Here is a 12,037-nt window from a genome sequence, read left to right on the forward strand (position 1 = left end):
CAAAAGACCTGCCCTGCATGTATTCTTTCACTAAAGTGAGATGAGATTTCAATACAGCTGAGTAGAGAAGAAATAAAGACAACACACTCTTGAGTAAGGATATACAGCTGACTGATGGAAGCAATTAGGCCTCCCAACAGGGATGAATTCTGAAGGCAGCTACACCACAAACCCAAGAAGTGCAAATTCAGATCCCAGAAAAAGCCCCCCAATGAGATAGGCACACAGTTCTGAAAGTGAGGTGCCATAAAGCCTTTATTTCAAAACTGTCATTGTACTTGATGACATCACTTGGGTCACAGGCAAACCATGGAGAGTGCATACAAAGCAGACACAGGAACATCCTTTCCTCAGGGAGAGGAGAACCGGCCACAGAACAGAATGCCATTGGTCTTAACATGCTGAATGAAGAAAAGGAAGGGGTGGTCGGCAAAGAAGCAGGGGGACATACAGTTATAAGATACATTGGCAGCGGTGGCAGCCGCAGCCTCAGTGCCCTCCTCATTGACCTCCACAAAGGACTTATGCACAACCTTGGACAGAAACAAGCCTTCCTTAGAAGATATTCCAGAAAAGTCTGCCCTGTTCTCAAAGGCATCAGTCATGCCCAGCTTGCACAGGAATTCCTTCATGTCATAATTCTCCTCCAGTTTAAACCGTGGGAGGAAAACCTCCACCTCTTCTTTGTCCATCTTGTCCAGCCTTGTCCACTTGATGAATTTCTCATAAGTTATTTCCTTTTCCACCTAGAAGAGAGTTAAAGACTTCAGGACAGTGATGTCACAGGGCACTTGAGATGATGGGGAGGCTCTACACTGCACGGGGAAGTGTGGCTGTAAGTTAATATGGTACCTGGGAGGGGTGAGTACAGCTCAGTGGTGAGTGTTTGTCAAGCAGGCTCCAGACCCTGGGTTCCAGCCCAGTCTCACAAATGAATGGAAGACAAAAACATGATCATAGGAGCCTAGGAGAGCTGCCTTAGCAGAAACCCAAATGACACTGTCTCTCACAGCTCCATCAAGGCCCCATGCGCCTTACCGTTCTCAGTTCAACACGCTCATCTGGAAGCATGATGATCATGTTCAGCTCATTGTCAGCATAGGGAAGCAATAGAATCTTGGTGGATATCTCTTCAATATAGGTCATGTTAACGGTAGACTTTTTAAACATCATTTGCACAGGTTTCTCCTTATTCTGTGCAGGACAGATAAATATTAAGTTGAAATAAATCAAATTGGGCAAATTCAACAGAGGAAGACAGTCACTGTCCCTGGGAGCATTTCCTTGGTTAGACTTCTAGAACATTCTCTCAGCCTCTCAACTTCTGGACCAGTTTAGACTTTATATGTCCCTAAAGGCCAATTTTTCAAGACTTGGTCCTCAGAGTGGAGCTTTGGAAGGGGAAGGAATCTTTAAGAGGTGAAGCCTAGAGGAAGGTGTTCAGATCATGGAGATGTTCTCTAGAAAGGGATTATTAACTTGCTATGTTGATTATCTCCATATTAGTTGTTGTGTCAGAAAACTGACTGACCCAACCTCCAAACACCTGGGATGTCCTGGGCCAAAAATGCCTTTATCGAGGGGGAACTCATTTAGTCTCATGACTTTGAACATAATTTCCAAATCCTGGGCTTCTCCCTGAACTCTGGAATAATACATTTTATGGTCAATTTGACTCCTTCAATTTGATACAAACAAAGCCCCAATTGCAGACATACCTCTGAGTTTATATTCCTTTGCAAGTTTGCTCTACACACAATTTTGCCTGTCCTAATTGCCAGTGATACTCTCCTTCCCATTGCCAAAACCATCCCATCCCCTTTCTCTTTCTACAGTCATTGTGTGTCCTTGATTCCTGTCTGTCTCTCACATCCTCCCTTAGCTCAATAATAATACAGGCTCCTCCTTTGAAATATAACCATAACCTGAGTTGTTTTTTAACCTCCACTGCCATCAGCATACCCCTAGAATACTGTAATGACTGCCTTGTCCCTGACCTCAGCACAGCAGCCATAAGTCCCAGTACAAGGCAAGTCAGGCCACATCACTCTAGCTGGACACCCTGGTGTAGTGTGGCTGTAGCAGGAGCGAAACTCTAACCTATCTGGAATCACATCAAGAGCCCATCCTGCTTCCTCTCCTCTTCATCTCTTGTCATGCTCTCACCCTGCTCCACTTTAGTGATGGGCTTACTTCTGGATTTGTAGTTAACTACCTTAATGTCTCTTCTCATCCATGAACTCTTCCTGAGAACCTGGACCATACCCCTTAGGTCCTGGTGTCTGCTTGCATACCGTCTTCCCAGTGAAGGTCTCCTCTGTAGGGCTCTTCCTCAACCCCCCCCCCCAAATAGCATCCTGCCACCTCCTTTGTATGTCTTTAGAGCCCTTCCACCAACTCCTGTTCTTACCTATGCTTACATCAAAGTCTCTTCTCCAGGAAAGCTTAGCCTCATGGGGACAGGCACACACAGCCAGGTAAGGCCTGGTACACAATAGGCTGTCATGCAACATCTGCTGATTATATGAGTAGCAAACTAATGAGTAGCAACACTGAGTGCTGGGCAAGATGAACACCTTATCAGAAAAAAAAAATTGTAGTTGTTGCCAACATAGTGTCAGCTGGGGAACACATCCTATTCAAGAATCCTTCTCAGTTTCCGATCCCTTGCTGTGGGATATCGTTCTGTATGCTGTGAATATGTGTTGCTCTAATTGGTTGATAAATAAAACACTGATTGGCCAGTAGCCTGGTAGAAAGTATAGGTGGGGTGAGCAGACGAGGAGAATTCTGGGAAGAAGAAGGTTGAATCAGGAGTCAATAGCCAGACAGAGGAAGCAAGATGTCAAGGCAGAACTGCGAAAAGGTACCAAGCCACGTAGCTAAACAAAGATAAGAAGTATTTGGTTAGTTTAAGTGTAATAGCTAGTCAGTAATAAGCCTGAGCCATGGCCATATAATTCATAACTAATATAAGTCTCTGTGTTTATTGGGATCTGAGCAGCTGTGGACCTGGTGGGACACAGGAAAACTTCCAGCTACATTTGGTGTACCAACACAGAGCTCTCGGATTTCCATAAGGCCTAAAAGAGTTTAAAAAGGGCTGCTAAACACACATTAACGGAGCCAAAAAAAAAATAGCTTTCTACTTCATGCCTCATGTGGGCTAAGATATAGAGATGCCAAGGTACAGAGATGCCATGGAGTGCAGACTTAAGTTACAGTATGGCGGGTTCATGGCATGTGGGCTTGAACTATAGCATGGTGGATTCCTGCCAAGTTACACAGAGGTTTCACCAAGCCATACAGTGCACTACATGGTAGATTTAGCTTTTGCTAGTACAGACAAAAAAAATAAAAGAGGAAAGAAAGAAAAGGTTTTGAGCTATACATTGCTGGAGGGAAGCATAGACCCACTGCCTCCCAGACTCAGGAGAGAGCATGACATTCAGGGCTGGCTGTAAACATACCACCACCATATTGGGAAGCTGAGGTGAGTAAAGTCAGCAGCCAAGGCTGCGACTTTTTGTACTAGCCACACAGTTTAACAATTTAAAATCTCTCCTGGTCAGAGAAAGATTATAGACTCACAATAAGACAGATTCAGATGAAATAAAACTCTAAACCGTTTACAATGTGTGTAAAAATGTACGTAGGCTTGAAAGAGAGAGAAAAAGGAATACAGACAGTTATATTAAAGAAATAAAAAGTTTTAAAAAATAAAGTCTTTAAAGAGACAGTAAAAATATAAAAATAAGCCACTTAAAGATGGAAATTACACAAAGAATCTGGATTATATTGTCTTTGGGATTTTAACTACAAAAAGAAATTTGATTGTAAATGCTGCTGAGTTAAATCAATATATATATTTTAAAGTTATCTTGACTTCAAAATTTGGATCTAAGGATATGTTGCTTTGGAAAGGAGGCTCTACTTTTGTTTCCACAGGAATCAAGAGGTTATGGATTTGTTCCAGGTTATAATGGATAAATTTGATCAAGCCAGAACCTTAACAGATGGTACCTATCAACAAAGGTTATAGCCGGCCTTCCCAGGACTTAACCATTATCTCAAATTTTCTCAGGATCCCCATAAGAATTCAGCACCCTTTATCAGCTGGAAATAGACTAGAAAACTATACCCACATTCCAAAAAAAATGGATTATGGATGTTTGTCTTTCTTTAGGTTGTTGGTTACAAATTGTTATTGGTCATAGTCAATATCTTTCTAAAAGAAGAAAGGGGGATATGATATGGAATATAGGATATAGATATGATAGGATAAAAGAATGGATTGTTGAACCTACTTTTAAATAGCAACTTGTTTAAAATGTTTTACATTGGTATAGATTTTAGTTTGATACAAATTTAAAGTTAATTTTGTTATACTATGTATATATTTCTACTATTTAAGGTGTGTTTATGTAACTCATTTAAATTGTAATGGATAATTGAGAAATATAGATTAATAATTGGTCTCCATGATAATCAAACTTACAGTCTTGTTAGTTAAGTTTTCTAGGTATACATACATATATTTCAATTAGGTAAGTAATCTTCAAACACATCAAAGACCTACAGAATATGGCATTTAAAATGTTTTAAGAACTTTGACTTTTTGGACAATGAGACACATCTGCTCCTGGGAGCACCAATTTACTTCAAAGAGAAAGATGGGCATCGAAGACACTCCATATGAAGTTTATCTTCTTCTTGGCAAAAATAGCCATTTGGGGAATGTTCTTGCCTGGACTGCTTGACAAAATGTTGTACTGATTGGACATGCAAGACCAATAAGAAGGTGACCACTGAACTTTGCAAGGGAAAATGGTCCTTCAGGTTCCTGCTTTGCAGAAGAAATTGCCAGACATTCTATAGGACATAGGGAAAAGTGACTGAGAGACTAGGCCTATGGGCTGAAGATGGATGCCCCAAAGCTGCAGAGGAACTTTGGATGACTGTTCAGGCAGGCAGCGGTCTCTGTCATTTCCAGAGTTTTGGAAGTTGCTTACAATGCTCCTCCTGTTTACTTAGGTAATATTATATCCTTCTGGGGTCTTTGATGTAGTTGAATACTAGATAGTTATAATTATGGTTTTCCTTAGTTATGATAATAGATAAGGTAGATATGAAACTTTAGACTCACAAATATAGGATAGATGATAGAATATTTTCTTTGAATTTGCCAAATACAAATAGACTAGATATTATAACTGTAATTCTTGCTTGATAACTGTTTTATTATTTGTAATTTTACTATGTTAAAGTTAAAACCTTCCTTTTTGATTAGACAGAAAAGGGGAAGCACTGTGGGATGTCGTTCTGCATGATGTGAATATGTGTTGGGCTAATTGGTTGATAAATAAAACACTGATTGGCCAGTAGCCTGGCAAGAAGAATAGGTGGGGTGAGCAGATGAGAATTCTGGGAAGAAGAAAGCTGAATCAGGAGTTGACAGCCAGAGAGAGGAAGCAAGATGTCAAGGTAGAACTGCAAAAAGATACCAAGCCACGTAGCTAAACAAAGATAAGAAGTATTTGGTTAGTTTAAGTGTAAGAGTTAGTCAGTAATAAGCTTGAGTCATGGTCATATAGTTCATAATTAATATAAGCATCTGTGTGTTTACTTGGGTCTGAGCGGCTGTGGACCGGGCAGGACACAGGAAAACTTCCAACTACAGACCCTCTATAGTTTAAGTGTAAGAGCTAGTCAGTAATAAGCTTAAGTCATGCCCATATAGTTCATAATTAATATAAGCCTCTGTGTATTTATTGGCGTGTGAGTGGCTGTAGACCAGGTGGGCCAAAGGAAAACTTCCAACTACAGACCCTCTATAGTTTAAGTCTAGAAGCTACTGTAGAATCTATGGAATTTCTTGTGATAGGCACAACTGAAGACCCTTTGCAGTCCCACTTCTCTGGTATAGCACACTATTCTGAGCTTTGAAACACATTTCTATAGTCCTATTCTGTGATCAGTTTATCATGGCTCCTTGAACTAGCCATGAGCCAGGTATCTTGCTACCCTTCTCCTCATTCATGTCCTTGACCCCAAACCAACATACTTTATACATAATCAACTATGATTTATGCACTCTTGCTTGGTTCTGTGGATCACACACTTTCTGCCACAACTAGTCATTAGTAAACAAATAAGGGTAAATGTGTAATATAAAACTCTGTCTAGGAAAACTAGTCTGGGCTGGATTTGGTATACAGGGTGCTAACCTCTACTTTAGACAGTTTCTCCCCACATACCTCTGCTGTGGGATGTTCTATATGTCAAATGTGTTGCTCTGATTGGCTAATAAATAAAACACTGATTGGCCAGTAGCCAGGCAGGAGGAGTATAGGCGGGATGAGACTTCTGGGAAGTGGAAGGCTGAGTCAGAGAGATACTGCCAGCCACCGCCATGACAAGGAAGATGTAAGTATCAGTGAGCCATGTGGCAAAGTATAGATTAATAGAAATGGGTTAATTTAAGATATAAGAACAGTTAATAAGAAGCCTGAGCCATTAGGCCAAACAGTTTAAATAATGTAAGTGTCTGTGTGTTTATTTTATAAGTGGGCTGTCAGACTGCTGGGGCTTGGCAGGACCCTGAGAGAAAACTCTCTAGCTACATACCTCCTGGATCCAAAGCCTCTAATCATACAATGTGAAAAGAGCCAATCTTAGCAAATTAATGATTCACTATTTGTGTCTATAAGTTGCATTCCATTCATATGGAATAAAAATGAAAGCTCAGATCACTTCAAATTCTGTGTCTTTGGAGGCACTGTAACATGTACTCCTCAGATTCCAGTAACACAGCCAGCAGGCAGAGCCCAGTCTTTCTCTACTGATGAGACAAGAAAATAAGACATATGGCTTCACAGCCCTGCACTTAGCATAAGCAATATTAAACAGTTCCATTTATACAATATCCAGGAAAGGGCTCAGAGGGAGAGACTATTAACTCCCCACCTCTGTCCTCCCCCTGGACTGTAAAGTTAGAGTCTAAGCCATCATGTAACCATGAGGGAATAAGCCCATGTCAAGGATGGCAGAGCAGAAAAGGAAAGCCAGTTCTCAAGAGCTCCACCCCAGTGCATGGCAGGCCCAGGCTCCACCCATCTCCTGCCTCCTAGTAGGTGATGAACTTATAAGAGTTCAACTACAGATGTCTGGGGTCTCTGTTTCTCACAGTTGAAGGAAGTCGTAACATACATCTTGTCAATAAATAATATCAAAGACAAAAATAGTTTTGACAAAAGAAAAAATGTCATTTAAGAACAAAGCTTGAAATAAAAGGCATTTCTGAAGAAACTGAAGATTCAAATCCAATTTGCATGGGAGCTCTGAGGGCTGGTTAATTGTCCAGAATATCATGCAATTAATCTGGTCTTTTGGCCTAGGAGTATGTGTGAAAGAAAAACCAAACAAAACTAAACAAAAAAAAAAACCACATATGAATGAAGTGAATTGGTGACAGAAAGATGGTAGTCCACCAATAAGTAATATCCTGCATACACATCCTTTGTGTGCTTGTCTGTGAGCAAAAATCTGTGCTTATCCCATCAAACCACGACTGAATTTCACACACTGCTTCAGTGTTTACTGAGCACCAGCCATAAGCCAGGCACTCAGTAGACAGCTGTCTGCCCTCTGCTCTTTTGCCAGCAGGGTGAGAAAGGTTCTTTTCCCACTACATTGTTTCGTGGCAACCAGCTGGAGTTGTGGTCCTCTTGAAGGAAGGAGAAGACATAAGACAGCACTTATAGAAAGACACACTGAAAAGAAAGGAATGTGCACCACTGAGGGGGATCATGAGGAATGGGCTTCATTCAGGGCCACAAAGAGCCTCAGAGACCACAGCTGGAGTTCAGACTTCCATATCTGCAAAGGTGTATGGCAGACTGTTTAAGGTACACTGCAGAGCTCTGCCATCAGGTCTGACCTCAACAGCTGCCAGTGACACCATGACCAATGAGAGAAGCAGGGCCAGGCCTGGACCCATGTTGACTGCAGCCACCATTGGCAACATGCAAAAGGAAAGGGAAGAGAAAGGCCTCCAAGCTGAGAAAGCAGTCCTGGCTGCTGAGCTGCCCAGAGGCATGAGAGGCACAGGCTACGTGAAGCAGTAGTAGACTTGTAGAAGCAGCCTCCTTGTGTTTCAGAAGCCAATGTGAACAGGGGACCTGACCCAGGAGTCTCCTCTGCTCCTGCACTGTGTTTACCTTGGAGATTTTGAAAGGCATCTCCCAGGTGTCCTGTTTGTTAAACTGCTTCTCCCAGTTTCCTTTGAAGTAGACGGCATTCACAAGGACCAGCAGAGTGTCTGAATTCAGTGTACCTGGAGACAGCAACTCTCTGATTTTATCTGAAAGGAATAATTAATAAGCCAGTTAACTAAAAGAATTGGCTGAAGTAAAATACAGGAAAATATTCTGGGAAGAAAAACTTTACTCTTTGAATGAACACAGTAGATGCCAACAGGTCAACAGGTACAGCATGAAAGCAATGATTGATGATTGATGTCTACAGCTTAAATAGTTCAATAGGGTGTTCTAAGACAGAATGGTTATAAGCTCATATTTTAAAAATATTTGAAGGAGGGCCTAGAGAGATGGCTCAGCAGTAAGGAATTTGGTTGTCAGTATCTACAATGGATAGTTCACAAACACCTGTAACCCCAGCTCCAGGTAATCCAATACCCTCTTCTAGCCTCAACAGGTACCTACACACATGTGGCATACATTAACACAGACACACACTCACATAGATAAAAAAAAAATTACATATATATGAAACAACAAAGTGTTTATCCTGATCTTAACATTACAGAGTACATGTGTATTAAAAATCACGCAGAGGCACCACAAGTACACATAATCTAATGTATCCATTTAAAAATTAAATTTAAGCCGGGTGGTGGTGGCGCACGCCTTTAATCCCAGCACTTGGGAGGCAGAGGCAGGCGGATCTCTGTGAGTTCGAGGCCAGCCTGGGCTACCAAGTGAGTTCCAGGAAAGGCGCAAAGCTACACAAAGAAACCCTGTCTCAAAAAACCAAAAAAAAAAAAAAAATAAATTTAAATAAGTAGAAGAGCAATTATAAAATGTGCCTTACAAGTATAAAGCACAGGTTAAAATGGGGGTGGGCCAAGCACCTGAAATGATGCAGGAAAACTGTAGAACACCAGACAGCACCAGACAGGGAAGAGCTGCAGCACAAGCCTTCTACACTTTGCTTGTAAAAGTAACAACAACAACAATAATAATAACCTAAGAGGGGAGGGTAAGAAGGGAAGGAGGCAGAGAAGCAAGGCCAGGAGGCTGGGTGGCTCTGGAAGAGATGTATTAAAGGTACATTTCTAAGAGCCAGAAAGGGCTAGGCAAGGTGTCAGACCCTGACAATATTGAAGAAGCAGATTTGTAAAATTTGTAAATACTTGGAAGAAAGCTTCTTAAACTCTGGGTTATAAGCTTATTGATACTGAATGTGGGGTCAGCAGCAAAACTTGGACAGTTAAAGCTTTCTGAACATGTAACAGCCGAAACTTCATCCAAACTCAAATGCGTGATGGACCCAAGGTGCTTCTGGCAGTGGCTCACCTCTTGCTTCACTGTTTCCATCTGATGCCTTGGGGAAGGGACTAAGGAGACAAACTACTGAAAGCACATTAGGGCAAGAGAGGTGGCTGGGCAGGTGAAGGCGCTTGCCATCAACTCTGAAGACCTGAGCAGAATCCCCAGAAACCATCAGAGTGGAAGGAGAGAAGGACTCCTGTAGGCTGTCCTCTAACCTACACACACACACACACACACACACACACACACACACACACACACACGCACGCACGCATGTGCACACACACACACACATACACATACACACACACATACACACACACATACACACAAACACACACACACATACATACATACGCACGCACACACACGCACACACACACATACATACGTGCGCGCGCACACACACACACACACACACACACACTAGATGATAGATAGACAGATAGATAAACATAATGTTTACTGTACACTAAATTGGTCAATAAGACTTCAGTGGCAAGGTCCTACTCAGCATGTTCAGGCCCTGGGTTCAAACCCCAGCTCTGAAAACAAACAAACAGAACAGATCGACTCTGTGTTCACCTTCTGTCTTTTTGGCCACCCAGGTGTTGATGTGCTGTCGGGACTGCTCTGTATCTCCCTGAAAGTCCAGCTCTTCCATCTCTGCTTCGTAGAAATTGCGGCAGGAATCTTTAAAAGACTGAGACAGAGCAACATAACTACACAGCCACGAGAGAGATTAGCACCAACAGCCTCCTTCCTTGATGATCAAAAGCAGAAAATCAAAATGAATGGTAATTTACAAATAAATATGAGGAAATAACTCAAAACCCAACTGTGGTAGTTAGAATGAGAATAGCCCCCATAGGCTCATATATTTGAACACTAATTCCTCAGTAGGTGAAAATCTTTGGGAAAAATGAGAAGGTGTGGCCTTGTTGGAGGAGGTGTGTCACCGGGATCAGGCTTTGAGGTTTAAAAAGACTAGCTCCAGTTCCAGGACAGCCAGGGCTACACAGACAAACCCTGTCTCCAAACAAACAAAAAGACCAGCTCCATTCCCAGGGCGCTCTCTCTGCTTCCTACTCTCAGCTTTGAGAGCTGCACTCTCAGCTGCTCCAGCACCATGCCTGCCTGACTGCTGCCATGTCCCTGCCAGGATGATGATGGACTCTAACCTCCTGAAACCATCACCCGATGTCTTTTACAAATTGCCTTGGCCATGGTGTTTTGTCACCGCAATAGAAAGTAACCAATACACCAACTTCTCATTTCCAGCTCTCTTTAATCTTAGTTTATGAACAAAGTGGAGTGGTGGACTGAGTGTCAGTAAAAAAAAAAAAAAAAAGTCAAACAGCTGAAACCTTGAAGTAGTAGCCGAGGCTCAGGAGACAATGGGGAAGACCCCCAGATGCAGTACTACACTGCTGTCACTCTAGTAGGCCACCACATGGGCAGAGGGAGGCTTAACCCCACAAGGGCTATGACACCTCTGCACTGCACAGGATGGACCTTCTTCTACCACAGTTTTCCATGATAACAGAAATACAAATGTGCACCATTCAAAATGGTGTCACCTATAGCCCCAGAACACCAGGGAATGGCCATAGAAGCTAAGAAACTGAGTATTTCATTTTAATTTATTTTACTTCATGATGCGGAATTTGAAAAGCTATGTGTCCATGGTCACCATTTCACAAGTTCAGTTTCGGGGAGTGAGCAGTTCACAAAAACACAGTCCATGTTGGGGTGGGGTTAGGTGGTGCAGCCCAGAGGTGGAGGACCAGCCTGGCATGCATAAGGCCTTAAAGCAACTGATCACCAGCACCACAAGACAAACCAAAGTTCCATTCATTTGCTGATATGTTCTGTAAAATGGCAATGGCATTGATGACCACCCACATTCTGCCTTATTACAACAGAAAACTCAATATGGTGTAAATGGGCTGAAACTCCCACTATACTGAGTGTATATGGGATATATATATTTATTACATAATATATAAATAATACATATATTATATGTTGTATATTTATATAATGTATGTTATATATTATATTTATATACTTAAAAAATATACATTTATATATCAATATGCTATCAAACAGCTCATAGCTGCATATTTAACTCCTTTTTGAAAGAACTATCTCTTATTTTATTTGTATGTTTATGTGTGTGTGGCAAATAAATGTACATATCATTTGGATATGTGCACATGTGTTGCAGGAGTGCATATCAGTGTGTATAAGTCTATGTGATATCTAGAAGATAACTCCAGACTACTGTCTCTGAGTACCACATGACACTTACTGCTAGGACAGCAAAAGTCTTTTCCCCGAAGAGCCTGTTGGCTGTTTTGAGCAAGTGCTGTGTTCCGGTCTTGTTCACTTCACTGAGAAGTGACTGGAAGCCCTGGTGGACATCTCCACCTCCACTGCTGCTGCATTTAACCAAAGAAAGC

At 41.8% G+C, this 12,037-nt stretch overlaps 1 protein-coding gene across 1 annotated transcript; it reads right to left on the minus strand.

Annotated features, from left to right (window-relative positions):
* Window positions 1–335: 335 nt before the first annotated feature.
* On the minus strand, window positions 336–10,273 carry LOC102909278 (serpin B6-like). Its single transcript, XM_042278327.2, has 4 exons — window positions 10,158–10,273; window positions 8,220–8,362; window positions 1,039–1,194; window positions 336–746 (listed from the first exon to the last, which is right to left on the minus strand). The coding sequence occupies exons 1-4, from the start codon at window positions 10,234–10,236 to the stop codon at window positions 351–353; spliced, it is 774 nt and encodes a 257-aa protein (XP_042134261.2). The 5' UTR covers window positions 10,237–10,273; the 3' UTR covers window positions 336–350.
* Between the last annotated feature and the right edge of the window lie 1,764 nt (window positions 10,274–12,037).

Source organism: Peromyscus maniculatus, chromosome 5 (assembly GCF_049852395.1).
Source record: "Peromyscus maniculatus bairdii isolate BWxNUB_F1_BW_parent chromosome 5, HU_Pman_BW_mat_3.1, whole genome shotgun sequence".
NCBI classification, from domain to species: Eukaryota; Metazoa; Chordata; class Mammalia; order Rodentia; family Cricetidae; genus Peromyscus; species Peromyscus maniculatus.

Coding starts and splice junctions, on each gene's coding strand:
- LOC102909278 (XM_042278327.2), bottom strand. CDS start 10,236: ATGGAAGAGCTGGACTTTCAGGGAGATACAGAGCAGTCCCGACAGCAC. Junction 8,363..10,157: donor GGTGGCCAAAAAGACAGAAG/GTGAACACAGAG, acceptor TATTCCTTTCAG/ATAAAATCAGAGAGTTGCTG. Junction 1,195..8,219: donor TGCCTTTCAAAATCTCCAAG/GTAAACACAGTG, acceptor TGTCCTGCACAG/AATAAGGAGAAACCTGTGCA.